The following is an 18708-nucleotide window of genomic DNA, read 5'->3' as shown; positions in this document are numbered from 1 at the left end:
ACTCTGACCAACACTTCTTTAAAAATAGAGCTTAATAGGAGGTCAGTTAGTGGTTTTCACTACCCTTTTACTTTACATTTGCACGTTCTATTTTAAAGTCTTAATTCTGGAAATCTGGAAATGCTGACATGCACAAATGTCATCAATATGGGAAAGCTTGTCTAAAAGGTATTATTACTGCTATAAACACAGCTGTTTTTTTCAGGCATATCAATACAGAATATAGAGAATATATTGTTGTTTAAAAGTTTGGGATCAGTAAGATTTTGAATGTTTTTTAAATAAGTCTCTTATGCTCACTTAGGCTGTATTTATTTGATCAAAAATACTGAAAAAACAGCAATATTGTGAAATATTATAACAATTTAAAATAACTGTTTTCTGTTTTAATAAAATATAATTTCTTCCTGTGATACGAAGCTAAATTTTGATCAGCCATTTCTTCAGTCTTCAGGGTCACATGATCGTTCAGAAATCATTTAATTTGCTGATGCATTATCAGTGTTGGAAAAAGTTGTGCTGCTTAATATTTTTTGGAACCTGTGATACTTTTTTCATGATTATTTGAACAATTAATAAAAACATTTGATCAATTTAACACATCCTTGGTGAATAAAAATATTGCCCCTAACTTTTGAACAGTATATTTTTACAAATGATTTCTATTTTGCTATATAAATGCTGTTCTTTTTTTTTATACTAAAGATCCTTATTAAAATATCACAGGTTCCAAAAAATATTAAGCAGCACAATTGTTTCCAACATTGATAATAAATCAGTATATTAGAATGATTTCTGAAGGATCATGTGACACTGAAGAATAATGATACTGAAAATTCAGTTTTGCCATCACAGGAATAAATTACATTTTACAAATGATTCACATAAAAAAGCTATTTTAAATTACAATAATATTTCACAATATTACAGTTTTTTTATGTATTTTTTGATCAAATAAATGCAGCCTTGATGAGCATAAGAGACTTTTTTGAAAAATATTAAAAACTTTAGTGAACTTCTGAACGGCAGTGTATATGTATGAAAGTATGTATAGATAGATAGATAGTTGTTCATGTATTCACTGTATTCCATCACTTTCTCCTCTCTTCCTTTTTCAAGAGTGACTTGTTTGTTTAAACACTTTCACTAATGATAAGGCAACTAACAATAGTCCGAACAGAACTTCCCACTTTTAAGACGTTTAAGGCTTTTTTATAACAGTGTCTTCTGATCACAGATGGAAGCAGCTGCCTAGATTTTGTTTTAATTCATTATGTGGGATGGAAATGTAGCTTGAATGTTATTTTCAGTTGATTGCTTTATCCAGTTCAGTGGCAATCTGCATTAGTTTGCACTGGCAAAAGTCTTTATACCATCCATATCAGTCAACTGAGACACTGTTTAAAAGAGTAGCAGTCTTTAAAACTTAACTGAGTTTTCACATCCCAGACCTATTTTTAATTGCAATAATATTTCACAATATTAGTTTTTTAATGTATTTTTTGATCAAATAAATGCAGCCTTGATGAGCATAAGAGTTTTAGAAGCCCATGAGACTATTGATTATTGTAAATGGATTATTATATGCATTTTCACTCAGAATGTCAGAATGCAAGAACTACTCTGAAAGAGGTCAAAAGACATATTTTACGGATATAAAAGCTTTATTTCAAACATCTTTGTGGACAATAAAAATACAATCACAATGCAAATTATAAAAAGACTGTACATATGACACATTTGTGAAAACATTTGTAAAAACAACCCAGTGGTCAGATAAAATAATTTAATCAGCTTAGACATAGGAAATAATTTTATCTTTTTTTTTTTTTTTCTAAATTGAACTCCAACTTATGAGGCAGAATATTAATTCATCTGAAGTCTATGAAGTCATTTGAAGGATGTTGGTGCTGCTGATGATGTCATGGTGCTCTTCAGTGGCACAGAAGCAGTTGTACTGTGTGTCTTCTGGCTCCTGTGAAGATCAGAAATATTTTGCATTTAATTCAATTTCCAATGAATTCATTCTTGCTTTTTTAAATTGCCACGTCTCTCTGCCACACAAATCTACATCTTTGCATTGAATAACTACGTGAAGCATGAATAAATATTACTATTCTCACCTCTTTTCAAGAGCCTTTATGATGACATTTTGAGTGAATTTTGACTCTGGATTCATGCATTTCCGTCCTGCTCCATTCTTCAGAGTGACGCTGTGAAAGAGCAAAAGCAATGAGCCGAATCAAACTGACGAATTAATTGAAAATGAAAATAAATGAATGTATACAAATGTAGGCTATGCTTACATAATCTCATGTTTGCGACAAGATGGACTTGGAGGGATGATTTCAACCTTCTCAATGTTCTTCACTAAAACCATGTTTGCACCTTTGTCTGCACAGAAGCACCTGCCCTTTGAAGACCTGTCCTGTCCTGGAAGAGAAATGCCGTATATTTCATTAGAGTCTATTAGCTGCAGAACATCACCATAAACATATACATGTTCTGAAGACATGCTGAATGCTCTTGATCTGTGATTCTCAGAGCTCAAACTCACCTTTCACCCCTACAGCCATCAGGCAGGCGAGGAGAACAAAAGCTGCAGTAGTCTTCATTGTCTTCTTGTTGTAGCTGAACTGTGTTTGTGTTATGTCTGGGTCAGTGAGATTATGACTGAAGGACTGCAGGAGTTCATTTAAATACTGTAGGATCAGGGTTTCCCCCTCAGTTTTAGTTCTCTTTTCAGGTTTCAATACTCCAGCTTCCCTCTTTTTTCTCTTTTTTCTCTTTTTAGTGTGATTTCTCGGAAGCACTGTCCTTAAACCTTATGGAGAGGAGCCTTGACTTAGTTTTTAACTTTCCATGAATGATGAAGGAAAGATTATGATTTGGTGGGAGTACTACTTGTCTAAAACATTGAAAGTGAAAATATCTTGGGGCATTTTAGTTATTTTCAAAACATTTTAATTGATAGAATTTGATGGCTTTTATTGTCTGTTTTAAGCACGTGACCATCTGTTATATGCATTTTGTGTATAAATGAAGGTAACAATACACAGAAATATATAAAAAGCACATTCAACTATTTATTAACACAATCTTTTGCGATACTTTTATTGCTAATGACCGATTGTTTGAAAGAAAACAATTCTGAGCAAGTAAAACAGATACACAGTGACATGCACCCAAGTTACAAGTTACAACAATTTCTGTGCATTCAGTCTGAATGAATCCTGCTGATTTATTACTTTATAGAAACACTTTGAAGTTGTAGTTTGTTTCATTTACCTACTGGATGTAAATGTGGTCCTACTCTTTACTGAAATCAGCTTTCTTGATAATTACATTTTATATTGTTCTTAATCACCAACACACCTCAAACACCAACACCTCTATCTGCTAGAACATTATCTGTTTTTCTACAGATTATTTTTTCTTGCAATGTAGTTTACCAAAGAGGTCTGCCATCCAAATCCTAACCAGATTCATCCCTGCTGAGCAGCAGAGTAGCAGACTTGACTTTTCCAAGAATGAGGAAGGAATCATTTGAATGTTATTTCCTTTTGTTAATATTAGACTATAATTTCACTGAAAAGCATTAGGCCAATAAAACATCAAAAAACATAAACATTGTGTAATTTAATACACATTTTAAAAAATTACAGACAGACTGTCGGTATTAGTGGGGATTGCCAGGAGAAAAAAAAGATGGGTTCAAATGTACTACAAGTGGCAACTAGGCACATTTGAGTACACTTAGATATTAAGATTATCTTAGTAAGAAGTACTAAAGAATATTTTTTTAGTATAATAAGTACAAAATTATTGCATGAAAATAGAGCACTTTAAGTACATTATTGAAATGCTGCTGTGCTCTAGTAAAATATCTGACAATGGAGATGGCTGCATACACTGTAAAAAAAAGAAAAGTTGAGCCACCTTAAAATTTTAAGGCAACAGTTTAAGCAGATTTTTGAGTCTTCTCAACTTGTTGTTTTACGTTTATACCACAAAAAGTTGAGAATCTCCTACAAAAATAAGTTGAGAGAACTCAAAAATCTGCTGAAGCTGGTTCCCTTAAAATTTTAAGTTGGCTCAACTTTTTTTTTTTTTTTTTTACAGTGTACCAACCTAAGAATCAAAATATTATGTAAAATATACGTCACTTAACAGTGATTCCTTGTTTATGCAACTATTGAATGCATTGTGCTATTGTTGTTCAGTGGCCTTGTGCAGAAAGCTGAATCACAGTGTGGTGATGTAATCCACAAACTACTCTGACCAACACTTCTTTAAAAATAGAGCTTAATAGGAGGTCAGTTAGTGGTTTTCACTACCCTTTTACTTTACATTTGCACGTTCTATTTTAAAGTCTTTGATAAAAACAGTGAATTCTGGAAATCTGGAAATGCTGACATGCACAAATGTCATCAATATGGGAAAACTTGTCTAAAACTGGTATTATTACTGCTATAAACACAGCTGTTTTTTTCAGGCATATCAATACAGAATATAGAGAATATACTGTTGTTTAAAAGTTTGGGATCAGTAAGATTTTGAATGTTTTTTAAATAAGTCTCTTATGCTCACTTAGGCTGTATGTATTTGATCAAAAATACAGAAAAAAACAGTTATATTGTGAAATATTATAACAATTTAAAATAACTGTTTTCTGTTTTAATAAAATATAATTTCTTCCTGTGATACTAAGCAAAATTTTGATCAGCCATTTCTTCAGTCTTTGGGGAAGTCGTGGCCTAATGGTTAGAGAGTCGGACTCGTTATCCAAAGGTTGTGGGTTCGAGTCTCGGGCCGGCAGGGATTGTAGGTGGGGGGAGTGAATGTCCAGCGCTCTCTCCACCCTCAATACCACGACTGAGGTGCCCTTGAGCAAGGCACCGAACCCCCAACTGCTCCCCGGGCGCCACAGCATAAATGGCTGCCCACTGCTCCGGGTGCGTGTTCATGGTGTGTGTGTGTGTGCATGTTGGATGGGTTAAATGCAGAGCACGAATTCAGAGTATGGGTTACCATACTTGGCAGTATGTCACTTCACTTCACATGATCGTTCAGAAATCATTTAATATGCTGATGCATTATCAGTGTTGGAAAAAGTTGTGCTGCTTAATATTTTTTGGAACCTGTGATACTTTTTTTCATGATTATTTGAACAATTAATAAAAAGATTTTTATCAATTTAACACATCCTTGGTGAATAAAAATATTGCCCCTAACTTTTGAACAGTATATTTTTACAAATGATTTCTATTTTGCTATATAAATGCTGTTCTTGTTTTTTTATACCAAAGATCCTTATTAAAATATCACAGGTTCCAAAAAATATTAAGCAGCACAATTGTTTCCAACACTGATAATAAATCAGTATATTAGAATGATTTCTGAAGGATCATGTGACACTGAAGAATAATAATACTGAAAATTCAGCTTTGCCATCACAGGAATAAATTACATTTTACAAATGATTCACATAAAAAAAGCAATTTTTAATTGCAATAATATTTCACAATATTAGTTTTTTAATGTATTTTTTGATCAAATAAATGCAGCCTTGATGAGCATAAGAGTTTTAGAAGCCCATGAGACTATTGATTATTGTAAATGGATTATTATATGCATTTTCACTCAGAATGTCAGAATGCAAGAACTACTCTGAAAGAGGTCAGGAGACATATTTTACGGATATAAAAGCTTTATTTGAAACATCTTTGTGGACAATAAAAATACAATCACAATGCAAATTATAAAAAGACTGTACATATGACACATTTGTGAAAACATTTGTAAAAACAACCCAGTGGTCAGATAAAATAATTTAATCAGCTTAGACATAGGAAATAATTTTATCTTTTTTTTTTTTTTTTCTAAATTGAACTCCAACTTATGAGGCAGAATATTAATTCATCTGAAGTCTATGAAGTCATTTGAAGGATGTTGGTGCTGCTGATGATGTCATGGTGCTCTTCAGTGGCACAGAAGCAGTTGTACTGTGTGTCTTCTGGCTCCTGTGAAGATCAGAAATATTTTGCATTTAATTCAATTTCCAATGAATTCATTCTTGCTTTTTTAAATTGCCACGTCTCTCTGCCACACAAATCTACATCTTTGCATTGAATAACTACGTGAAGCATGAATAAATATTACTATTCTCACCTCTTTTCAAGAGCCTTTATGATGACATTTTGAGTGAATTTTGACTCTGGATTCATGCATTTCCGCCCTGCTCCATTCTTCAGAGTGACGCTGTGAAAGAGCAAAAGCAATGAGCCGAATCAAACTGACGAATTAATTGAAAATGAAAATAAATGAATGTATACAAATGTAGGCTATGCTTACATAATCTCATGTTTGCGACAAGATGGACTTGGAGGGATGATTTCAACCTTCTCAATGTTCTTCACTAAAACCATGTTTGCACCTTTGTCTGCACAGAAGCACCTGCCCTTTGAAGACCTGTCCTGTCCTGGAAGAGAAATGCCGTATATTTCATTAGAGTCTATTAGCTGCAGAACATCACCATAAACATATACATGTTCTGAAGACATGCTGAATGCTCTTGATCTGTGATTCTCAGAGCTCAAACTCACCTTTCACCCCTACAGCCATCAGGCAGACGAGAAGAACAAAAGCTGCAGTAGTCTTCATTGTCTTCTTGTTGTAGCTGAACTGTGTTTGTGTTATGTCTGGGTCAGTGAGATTATGACTGAAGGACTGCAGGAGTTCATTTAAATACTGTAGGATCAGGGTTTCCCCTCAGTTTTAGTTCTCTTTTCAGGTTTCAATACTCCAGCTTCCCTCTTTTTTCCCTTTTTATTGCGATTTCTCGGAAGCACTGTCCTTAAACCTTATAGAGAGAAGCCTTGACTTAGGGCACACTGTTTGTAATTTTCCATGAATGATGAAGGAAATATTGTTTAATTAGGCTGGAATATATCTGTGTGAACCGACGCTCCTCAACCACCAACACCTCTATCTGCTAGGACATTATATGTTTTTCTACAGATTTTTTTCTTGAAAGGTCTGCTATCCAAGTCCTAACCAGAATCATCCCTGCTAAACAGCAGCAGACTTGACCTTTCCAAGAATGAGGAAGGAATCATTTGAATGATTATTTTCTTTTGTCAATATTAGACTATAATTGAAAAGCATTAGGCTAATAAAAGTCAAGTCACCTATATTTATATAATGCTTTTAACAATACAGATTGTGTCAAAGCAGCTTTGCAGTAACAGGAAAATAGTGTCAATAATGCAAAAGGACAATAGTAAACACTCAATTTTCAGTTAAAGGCAGTTCATCATTGAATTCAGTGATGTCATCATCCAGCTCAGTTCAGTTTAAATACTATCTGTGCGATCAAGTCAATGATATGATTAAAAACATTAAAAAAACATAAACATTTTGAAATTTAATACACATAACAAACAAAAACAAAAACAAATTACAGATAAACTGTCAGTATTACTGGGGATTCCCATGAGAAAAAAGTGCACTTCCATAAGATACTGAAAGTGCTTTGTTTTCATGCACTCATTTTGTACTTAACATACTAAAAATTATTATTTTGTGCTTCTTAAGATAATCTGAAGACCACCTAAGTGTACTCAAACGTGCTCATTACCACTTGTACTTGAACCCATCTTTTATACACTAGTGGGTTCAAGTATACTACAAGTGGTATGTAAATACATGTTTTTAAACGCAGTAAAAGCACATTTTAGTTCATATTCCAAAATATCACATTTGAGTAAACTCAGATGTTCTTAAGATTATCTTAAAAAGTACTAAATATATATACCTTTATACTCTTGCACACGGCTCATTGAAATGCTCCTGTGCTCTAAAATATCTGACAATGGAAATGACTGCATACCAATCTAAGAATCAAAATATTATGTAAAATATACGTCACTTAACAGTGATTCCTTGTTTATGCAACTATTGAATGCATTGTGCTATTGTTGTTCAGTGGCCTTGTGCAGACATCTGAATCACAGTGTGGTGATGTAATCCACAAACTACTCTGACCAACACTTCTTTAAAAATAGAGCTTAATAGGAGGTCAGTTAGTGGTTTTCACTACCCTTTTACTTTACATTTGCACGTTCTATTTTAAAGTCTTTGATAAAAACAGTGAATTCTGGAAATCTGGAAATGCTGACATGCACAAATGTCATCAATATGGGAAAACTTGTATAATTACTGCTGTAAACAGCTATTTTTTTCAGGCATATCAATACAGTATATAGAGAATATATACACTGCTGTTTAAAAGTTTGGGATCAGTAAGATTTTGAATGTTTTTTAAATAAGTCTCTTATGCTCACTAAGGCTGCATTTATTTGATCAAAAATACAGAAAAAAACTGTTATATTGTGAAATATTATTACAATTTAAAATAACTGTTTTCTGTTTTAATATATAATTACTTCCTGTGATACTAAGCTGAATTTTGATCAGCCATTTCTCCAGTCTTTGGGGTCACTTTTCAGGTTTCAATACTCCAGCTTCCTCTCTTTTTTCTATTTTTATTGCGATTTCTCGGAAGCACTGTCCTTAAACTTTATGGAGAGAAGCCTTGACTTAGGGCACTCTGTTTGTAACTTTCCATAAATGATGAAGGAAATATTGCTTAATTACATGATGTTTTATTAACAAAGTTTGGGAGGAGCACGTCAGATACTTAGCCTAATTAAACACAAGTGGTACGCAATCAAGTCAATCAACTCACGGACATAAATACAGCTGACATACCTCCACTCATTTGACGGTCTATCAGCATCCCTCCACCACCCCTTCTCCACCAATATCACCATACCACGGGGGGATACTCTGGGTTCGGGCCATTCCCGAGCTCAGAGCCCTTCCCCAGGACAGCACGCCAACTACGTATTACCATACTCGCCAAATACGCATTACGTAACTCGTGCTAAATATATGTAAGTGTGAACTCGTGAAATTTACATTTAGTCATAAAAAACAACAACAACAAAAGAGCAACAACATGCATGTGCTATGACAGGTCTCAGTTAGCCTAATGCAGTACATGTAGCAAGGTTTGTTTTTCTTTTCTTTTTTTTTAAATAAAACGAGTAGATAGAATATAGAAAAAAGAAACCTAGTGTTTTTTTGTTTTGTTGTTGTAGCTGTTGTTGTTGTTAATGCAGTACACGTAGCAAGGTTGAGTTTTTTGGGTTTTTTTTTTTAAAGAAACAAGTAGATAGAATAGAAAAAAGAAAGCTAGTTAGCGTTAGTTTTTCAAGAAAAGCTAGCAGTTATAGAATAAATATGCAATTGATAGAGGGACGTGTGTGTGTGTGTGTGTGTGTGTGTGTGTGTTTTTAAATAAAAAGAAGACAGATAAAATAGAATTAGAATAGAGAGCGTTAGAGGGTCATATAAAGATGGAAGAGATGTGTTTTTAGCCGTTTCTTGAAGATGGCTAAGGATTCAGCTGCTCGGATTGAGTTGGGTAGGTCATTCCACCAGGTGGGAACATTTAATGAAAAAGTCTGTGAAAGTGATTTTGTGCCTCTTTGGGATGGCCCAATAATGTGTCGTTCACTTGCAGAACGCAATTTTCTAGAGGGCACATAGGTCTGAAGTATTGAATTTGGTAACACTTTATTTCTATAGTCCACTTTAGATATTCTACTAACAGTAAGTAACTTTGCAACTACATGTCAACTAGCAGTCAGTAGAGTATTAGTAGACTGTCTGCTTAATAACTTCTAAAACTTTATTTTGATGGGTCCACAACATACAACATACTGACTATGAGAAACTACGCAAGTGTATGTCAACTTATTCTACTAACCCTAAACCTACCCTAACAGTCCACTCTGAGAGTTAGTAGACATATAGTTGCAAATTGATGAGAATTAGTTGACATGTAGTTACAAAGTTACTTATAGTTAGTTGAATGTCTGAAGTGGACAATCAAAATAAAGTGTAACCCTGAATTTAAGTAAAGGGGTGCAGAGCGAGAGGTGGTTTTGTAGGCAAACATTAATGCCTTGAATTTTAAGTGAGCAGCTATTGGTAGCCAGTGCAAAATGATGAACAAAGGTGTGACGTGCGTTCTTTTCTGCTCATTAAAGATTAATCTTGCAGTAGTCCAAGTGATATGTGTAACATTTGAGGTATGTTCACTTTTTCATAAAAGCATGAAATTTGGTACACTTGTACAGTTTGCGGCCCTAAACATTTTCAGAAATGGAGCCATCGCAAAAACACCTTGTGGTTGCCATGGCGACCATTTTACTTAACCAAATTACTATAACCAAATTATGTATTTTGTGTCATATCTCCTGAACCAAACATGATAACACAGAAAAGGTTATTTTATATTTTGATGGTCGAGGATTACAATGATACCATATGCAGCAACATAAACTGTTCAGGTGAAGAGTTAATGGTGAAATCAGCAATGTAAAAAGGAAATAACAGTATCTGAGCATCACAGTATCACAACATTTATAAAAGTCCATATTATGGCTATGAATTTTTTTCTTTCTTTGATAATTAACTAATATTGTACTCAATAGTACAATAAAAGGTTGTTTTAATTAATTAATTATTAATTTGTTTTATATAGCGCTTTTCTGGGTACTCAAAGCGTTTTACATAGAAGGTGGAATCTCCTAAACCACCACCAATGAACAGCACCCACCACAAACCAGCTAAATAATATTTTATTGAATAGTACAATAAAAGATTGTTTTCAAGAATACAATAGTTTATTCCAGTTATAAAAAAATATCATCTCAAGTAAGTGTATTTTTCCTTACCTCTCAAGCAGAATCAGGTAGGCGGTAGTATGTTTCCAATGCATTCTTGTTCTCTCTCAACAATGCTCTAACATCACACGCAGATGGCAACGCAATCTTGCTAAACTGTGTCCCATCTGCACCTCTTCTGCTGCACCTCTGTATTTTGTCTGGGTCTCTGGAATCGTCAGTCAGCTGTCAACAAACTTCATTCTGGCCATTGCTTCTCAGTCTACTCTTAGTATCTTGGGCTTGACTGAGACCTGGATTTGTCCAGAAGACAATGTAACCGCTGCTGTTCTCTCTAACAACTTCCCTTTCTCTCACACCCCCATATGGTTGGAAGAGTACTGCTCTTCTCATTTATAATAAATGGAAATACTCGCCCCACTCTTCCCTATGCATGAAAAATTCTTTTGAGTTTCATGCTATTATGGTAACAGCTCCTGTTAAACTCCATATTGTAATGATTTATCACCTTCCTGGTCATATATAATCATTTATAGAGGAGCTGTATGGGCTGCTGTCCTCATTCTCTGTGGATGGCAGTCCACTTGTAGTCTTTGGTGACTTTGAAATCCATCTGGAGAAGCCTTACACAACAGACTTCCACTTAGCTTCATTCGATCTCAAATGGCTTACCACCACAAGCACTAACAAATCAGGCAACCAGCTTGACTTAATTTACGCATGCAATTGTATCACAGACAACATTTGGTAAAACCTCTAGACATCTCTGCTCATTTCTTTATAACATTTAACCTACATATTACTACCTGTGTGCCACCAATTCCTCTACCAGTTAATTTTAACCTGCGCTCCCTTTCACACTTCCATCTATGCTCTGTAGTGTCTTCCTCTCTTCCCTCACCCACCCATTTCTCAACTCTGGATGTAAATACACCAAGTGACACTTTATGATCCACTTTAACATCATTGAGCAAGTGAGGCAAAGCAAACGCAAACCTATAGAGGTGCAAGTTGAAGGAAAAAATATAATCTAATTGAAAGAGAACAACTGCACACTTACTTAAGCATAGTCTATTTATTATGCTTAAGTGAGTGTGCAGTTGTTCTCTTTCAATTAGTCCACTTTAACTTCATGTCAAGACAATATCTGTCTAGACAGGCCAGTGCATACTACCCCTTCTAACCTAAAAAGTTTCCCCATGTATCATTGTCTTTACTGTATTTTTGCTGAGCAGTCTTTTGGGTGGCTCACCAATATAATAGATTTTTGTAATATAAAAAAATGAAGTAGGCTTGACAAAAAATTGGGGGGGGGGGGGATTTATTGAAGATGGTAGCAGTTCTTCAATAGTGATGTTAGCATGTTTTCCTTCAAACAATCTTAACCCTTGTATGAATCCTAGCTTCTCCCAAAGTTCTGACTGTGGGATATAATTGTATACCTGAAGACAAAAGGGCTAGAAACAATACTGTTAGGGCCTTCCCACTGGAGATCCTGCAATCTACAAGACGGTCCTGAGGAATGCTGTTCCTTTGTTATTCTAATTGATTGGACAATTTGGTTCACACCTTTATAGACACAGTTACATCATGTCTTTCACAGAATGACCAACTGAACATTAAACAATCAGGTTTCAGCAGTGGCCATTCATCTGAGACTGCTTTACTATCGGTCACTGTAGCCCTGCAGATAGAGAAAGCTGATTCCAAATCATCAGTTCTTATTCTGCTGGATTTATCTGCCACTTTTGACACTGTGAATCATCAGATTATCCTGTCTACCATCACCGGATCTGCACTCCACTGGTTTGAATCCTATCTCACAGGTAGATCTTTCAGGGTTTCCTGAGGAGGAGAGGTATCCAAAGAACATCAACTGGCCACAGGGTTTCCTCTAGGATCAGTTCTTCACCATATACACTACATCACTGGGACCCATTATACAAGCACATGGTTTCTCCTACCAAATTCTACCATTGATGACACACAGCTCTATCATTCATTTCAACCAGACAATCCAATAGTAGCTACATGGATCTCAGGCTGCCTGACAAACATCTCGGCATGGATGAAGGAACATCACCTGCAGTTCAACCTGGCAAAGACTGAGCTTTTCGTTTCCCTGCCACTCCGACTCTACAGCATGATTTCATCATCCTGCTAGGTTCATCAAAAATTATTCTTCGTTGACCAGCTGACCTTCAATGACCATATTGTAAAGACAGCTTGATCTTGTATGCTTGCATTGCACAACATCAGGAGGATCAGGCCCTTCCAAACAGAGCATGCTGAACAACTTCTTGCCCAGGCCCTTGTCATTTCTAAGTTGGACTATTGCAATGCTCTTCTTGCTGGACTTCCATCATGCGCAAACAAACCTTGACAAACGTTTCAGAATGCAGTGACACGACAGGTCTTCCATGAGCCCAAAAGGGCCCACTTCACACCTCTCTTAATCTCCCCGCACTGGCTATCAGTGGCGGCTCACATCAAGTTCAAGACATTGATGTTTGCGTACAGAACAGCCACAGGCTCAGCACCCTCCTACTTCCTCCTCACTCTAACGAATCTACATCTCCTCCAGAAGCCTGAGATCTGTAAGTAAGTGATGCCTTGTGGTAACATCACGCATGCGCTGATTTGTGACTGCTTGTTTTGAGTTTGAGCTCCATCAAGTTGATTCTTTATTGTCTATTTTCTATCTTAAAAACAATTTTATACACTATCATTTTCACTTCTATAATGTGTGAATATATCCCCTATAGCATTCTAAAACAAAACCAATCAGAGCGCTTTGTTATCACTAGTTTTATTTTGATTTCTCGAGTCTGCTATTAGCTTATAGCCCGTTAGCATCGGCAGCGTGGCTGCCGCTAATCTCGCTTACATTGCTAATACTCTATTCACACACATTACCATTGTTTCACTGTTACTTGCTTAAAAGGCGGATTTGTGTCTACATTTGAGTGCAGGTGAGGACACATTCGAGCTGCTTTCGGTGCAGCTGGAGCTGGAGGCCGTGGAGAAGCAGATCCGCGACCTGGTGGAGAAGCAGGCCCAGCTGAGAGAGCAGAGAGCCGCGTTGGAAACATCCCGGGCTGACGCTCACAAGTCCGGGGTAAGTATACAGCACGCTGCTAACACTCCCACCACCTCTACTCCGTGTGTTTCTCTGCATAGGCCCTGTGCACCCAGGACACGATCTTGCCAGATGTCCTTCACTCCGGCGCTGGGACGACACGGACCCTGGATTCAAGACGCGAGCCAGGCCCCGGGCGACGACCTCTCCGCCTACGCCGCCTCTGGTCTTCGAGATCTCCACCCGGAACCGCTTCGCTCCCCTCCGCGAGATGGAATGCGATGCTGTGATCGTCGGAGACTCCATCGTCCGGCACGTCCGTGCTACGTTAGCTGAAGGTAAACTGCTCGTGTTCTCTATGTTTTTGCTCAGATACCCGCGATCCTGAAGGGTGACGAGAGCATCGGTGCTGTCGTGCTGCACGCGGGGGTTAACGACACCAAGTTGCGGCAGACGGAGACACAGAAGAGGGACTTCAGGAGCCTGATCGATATGGTACGCAGCACATCGCCCGCGACGACGATCATCGTGTCAGGACCGCTTCCCACGTATCAACAAGGACACGAAAGGTTCTGTAGAGTTTTTGCTTTAAACGAATGGTTATTGTCATGGTGTAAAGAACAGAAACTGCTCTTTGTTAATAATTGGAATATTTTCTGGGAGCGTCCTAGGCTTTTCCGTGCTGATGGCCTGCACCCCAGCAGAGTCGGAGCGGAACTCCTGTCGTACAACATCTCCAGGACGCTACACTACATTTGACTAGTAAGCCAATTCTCAAATAACTGTTATGATGACTTTTGTTCTACCCACTTAAAAGATAGAAGTGCTTGCGTTGTCCAATCTATACAGACTGTGTCTGTTCTCCGAATAGCGAGGTCAAAATATTAATTTAATGCAGGATCTAGAAAAAATCTGATCGTGATTAAACCAGAAAAACGCTAAATAAATAAACAAAAACAATTTTTAAAGCTTGGGCTCCTAAACATTAGATCACTTGCACCCAAAGCAGTTATTGTAAATGAAATGATCACACATAATAATTTTGATGTACTCTGCCTGACTGAAACCTGGCTTAAACCAAATTAATATTTTGGTTTAAATGAGTCTACTCCACCAAGCTACTGTTATAAACATGAGCCCCGTCAGACTGGTCGTGGCGGTGGTGTTGCATCAATATATAGTGATATTCTCAATGTTACTCAGAAAACAGGATACAGGAGGTTTAACTCATTCAAAATACTTCTGCTTAATGTTACACTGTTAGATATGCAAAATAAATATCTCCTGTCTCTTGCTCTGGCTACTGTGTATAGACCGCCAGGGCCATATACAGATTTCCTAAAATAATTTGCAGATTTCCTCTCAGATCTATTGGTCAATGTTGATAAAGTGCTAATTGTCGGAGATTTTAACATTCACGTTGATAATACAAATGATGCGTTAGGACTTGCATTTACTGACCTAATAAACTCTTTTGGAGTCAAGCAAAACGTCACCGGGCCCACTCATCATTTTAATCATACGCTAGATTTAATTATATCGCATGGAATTGATCTTACCGATATAGATATCGTACCTCAAAGTGATGATGTTACTGATCATTTCCTTGTATCGTGCATGCTGCGTATTACTGATATTAGTTATGGCTCCGCGTTATCGTCTGGGCAGAACTATTGTTCCAGCCACCAAAGAAAGATTCACAAATAACCTGCCTGATTTATCTCAACTGCTCTGTGTACCCATAAATACACATGAACTAGACGAAATGACTAGCAACATGGGCACTATCTTCTCTAATACATTAGAAGCTGTTGCCCCCCTCAAATTGAAAAAGGTTAGAGAAAAACGTACTGCGCCATGGTACAACAGTTATACCCATTCTCTCAAGAAAGAAACTCGTAATCTTGAGCGCAACTGGAGAAAAACTAACTTAGAAGTTTTTAGAATTGCGTGGAAAAATAGTATGTCCAGCTATAGACAGGCTCTAAAAGCTGCCAGGGCAGAGCATATCCGCAAACTCCTAGATAATAACCAAAACAATCCAAGGTTCTTATTTAGCACAGTGGCTAGATTAACAAATAAACACATGCCACCCGATCTAAATATTCCCTCACAGTTTAATAATAATTACTTTGAATGAATTTCTTTACTGATAAAATAGATAACATAGAAATGTAATATCAAATGTAGATTCTACTGCGTCTAGTATTTCAGCTTCATTCATCGCACCCAAAGAAAACTGCAGTGCTTTACAACTATAGGACAGGAAGAGCTAAATAAACTTATCAGTGCATCTAAACCAACAACGTGTTTATTAGATCCTGTACCCACTAAACTACTGAAAGAGTTGTTACCTGTAGCAGAAGAACCGCTTCTCAATATTATTAACTCATCGTTATCTTTAGGTCACATCCCAAAATCATTCAAGCTAGCGGTTATTAAGAAACCACAACTAGATTCTAATGAACTGGCAAATTACAGACCCATTTCAAATCTTCCGTTTATGTCTAAAATTTTTGAAAAAGTTGTGTCTGCTCAATTGTGTTCCTACTTGCAAAAAAATGATCTCTATGAAGAATTTCAGTCAGGCTTCAGGCCTCACCATAGCACAGAAACTGCACTTGTTAAAATTACAAATGACTTGCTTCTTGCTTCAGACCAAGGCTGCATCTCATTGCTAATATTACTTGATCTTAGTGCTGCGTTCGACACTATAGACCATGACACACTCATAGATCGATTACAAAACTATACTGGTATTCAAGGGCAGGCTTTAAGATGGTTTAGATCCTACCTGTCCGATCGCTACCACTTTGTTCATTTAAATGCGGAGTCATCTCAATTATCACCAGTAAAGTATGGAGTACCACAAGGATCTGTCCTAGGTCCTCTGCTATTTTCAATATACATGTTGCCCCTTGGTAATATTATTAGAAATACGGGATTAGTTTTCATTGTTATGCTGATGATAATCAACTATATATCTCAACAAGACCAGATGAAACTTCTCAACTATCTAAGATAATAGATTGTGTAAAAAAATTAAAAGATTGGATGACCAATAATATCCTCCCATTAAATTCAGATAAGACAGAGATATTACTTATTGGACCAAAAAACAGTACACAGAATCTCTTGAATTACAATTTGCAACTAGGCGGATGTACTGTTACGTCCTCTAAAGTCAAAAATCTGGGTGTTATATTAGACAGCAGCTTGTCCTTTGAAAATCATATTTCCCATGTTACAACAACAGCATTCTTCCATCTTAGAAACATTGCCAAGCTTTGAAACATGCTACCTGTTTCTGATGCAGAATGTAATGATGTAATGCACTGCTAGGTGGTTGTCCTGCATCTTCAATAAACAAGCTACAGATAGTCCAAAATGCAGCGGCTAGAGTTCTTCACAGGTCAAGAAAATATGATCATATTACCCCAATTTTACAGTCTCTGCACTGGCTACCTATTAAATTCTGTATCATTTACAAAATATCATTACTTGCCTATAAGGCCCTAAATGGTTTAGCTCCTGCGTACCTAACTCGTCTTCTACCACGCTACAATCCAACCCGCTCCCTAAGGTCGCAAAACTCTGGACTTTTGGTAGTACCAAGGATAGCAAAGTCCACTAAAGGAGGTAGAGCTTTTTCACATTTGGCTCCCAAACTCTGGAATAGCCTTCCTGATAACGTTCGGGGTTCAGACACACTCTCTCTGTTTAAATCTAGATTAAAGACACATCTCTTTAGCCAAGCATTCACATAATGCATCTTATAATCTTGTACTGCAGTTATATCTGATCAAATGTACATTATTATTATTATTATTCTTTAGCTTGGGTTGAACAAATCATTTTTGCTTAGATGGAACAGCAGCTACGCTAATTATGTCTCTATTTGTTTCTCTGTTTCTGTCACGGGATTAACATCCCGTGGTAACTAGGAATTACAGAAGATTCAGTCTGGATCCAACCCTTAAATGATCTGAGATGACCAAACACCTGAGAAAAGATAATGCCAACCCCTCAGAGGACCTCAGAGGATGCCAATGCTCAGACAACATACAGAATTACCAAATTTTGCCATACGTTAAATATATTAAGGTTCTGCAATATTTAAATATATTGTGGAAACTTAATTTCCTGTAGAGCTGCTTTGCAACGATTTGTATCGTAAAAAGCGCTATACAAATAAACTTTAACTTGAAACTTGAACTTGAACATGACAGAGAGCACCTGCATTAAATCTCCTACATGAAGTAGAAAAAAATAATTTATTAAAACTTTTTGTTATGGTTCGCAGATCCAGACAGGCAAGAAGGCAATGGTTTCAAGCAACACAGATATTTTAATAATATAAATCACTATAAATAAGTCACTGGTACAACAGCTCAAAATAACGTCAGATAACATTACATAACATTACTTCACATAACTTCAAGACACGATAAACTAGACTAGGGAACTACCAAATAAGGAGGCTGGAGGCTGGAGCAGGGCCAGGACAGGGAGGAGACACGGGAAGCATCCAGGGCGGATCAGGGGATTCCGGAAACCATGGCGGGACAGGGGACTCGGGAGGCCATGGCGGGACAGGAGACTCGGGATGTCATGGCGGGACAGAAGACTCAGGAGGCCATGGCGGGACTGGAGACTCAGGAGGCCATGGCAGGACTGGAGACTCGGGAGGCCATGGCGAGACTGGAGACTCGGGAGGCCATGGCGGGACTGGAGACTCGGGAGACCATGGCGGGTCTGGGAGCTTGGACGGCCATGGCGGATCTGTGGGCTTGGACGGCCATGGTGGATCTGTGGGCTCCGTGGCCTTGGCCCTTGGCCTGGCCACACAGGCCGTGACCATATGGCCCCCCC

At 37.2% G+C, this 18708-nt stretch overlaps 2 protein-coding genes across 2 annotated transcripts; both read right to left on the bottom strand.

Annotated features, from left to right (window-relative positions):
• Nucleotides 1-1649: 1649 nt before the first annotated feature.
• LOC306870667 (C-X-C motif chemokine 11-6-like) lies at nt 1650-2665 on the bottom strand. The gene is made up of 4 exons (XM_079418067.1): nt 2558-2665; nt 2307-2433; nt 2124-2213; nt 1650-1975 (listed from the first exon to the last, which is right to left on the bottom strand). Exons 1-4 carry the CDS (start codon nt 2613-2615, stop codon nt 1891-1893), a joined length of 360 nt encoding a protein of 119 aa, XP_079274193.1. The 5' UTR covers nt 2616-2665; the 3' UTR covers nt 1650-1890.
• A 3031-nt stretch (nt 2666-5696) lies between these two features.
• Nucleotides 5697-6713, bottom strand: LOC306871878 (C-X-C motif chemokine 11-6-like). Its single transcript, XM_079420097.1, has 4 exons — nt 6606-6713; nt 6355-6481; nt 6172-6261; nt 5697-6023 (listed from the first exon to the last, which is right to left on the bottom strand). Exons 1-4 carry the CDS (start codon nt 6661-6663, stop codon nt 5939-5941), a joined length of 360 nt encoding a protein of 119 aa, XP_079276223.1. The 5' UTR covers nt 6664-6713; the 3' UTR covers nt 5697-5938.
• Nucleotides 6714-18708: the final 11995 nt, after the last annotated feature.

This window comes from Barbus barbus (assembly GCF_936440315.1).
Source record: "Barbus barbus genome assembly, chromosome: 6".
Classification (NCBI taxonomy): domain Eukaryota; kingdom Metazoa; phylum Chordata; class Actinopteri; order Cypriniformes; family Cyprinidae; genus Barbus; species Barbus barbus.
The sequence above is the reverse complement of the archived record's forward strand: the minus strand, read 5'-3'. Positions and strand labels throughout refer to the sequence as shown.

What these genes read in the sequence shown, in the direction of transcription:
- LOC306870667 (XM_079418067.1), bottom strand. Translation starts at nt 2,615, where the DNA reads ATGAAGACTACTGCAGCTTTTGTTCTCCTCGCCTGCCTGATGGCTGTA. An exon ending in TGTCGCAAACATGAGATTAT is followed by an intron (nt 2,214 to 2,306) that starts GTAAGCATAGCC and finishes GCTCTTTCACAG; the next exon opens with CGTCACTCTGAAGAATGGAG. An exon ending in ATAAAGGCTCTTGAAAAGAG is followed by an intron (nt 1,976 to 2,123) that starts GTGAGAATAGTA and finishes TGATCTTCACAG; the next exon opens with GAGCCAGAAGACACACAGTA.
- LOC306871878 (XM_079420097.1), bottom strand. Translation starts at nt 6,663, where the DNA reads ATGAAGACTACTGCAGCTTTTGTTCTTCTCGTCTGCCTGATGGCTGTA. An exon ending in GATGGCTGTAGGGGTGAAAG is followed by an intron (nt 6,482 to 6,605) that starts GTGAGTTTGAGC and finishes TTTCTCTTCCAG; the next exon opens with GACAGGACAGGTCTTCAAAG. An exon ending in TGTCGCAAACATGAGATTAT is followed by an intron (nt 6,262 to 6,354) that starts GTAAGCATAGCC and finishes GCTCTTTCACAG; the next exon opens with CGTCACTCTGAAGAATGGAG.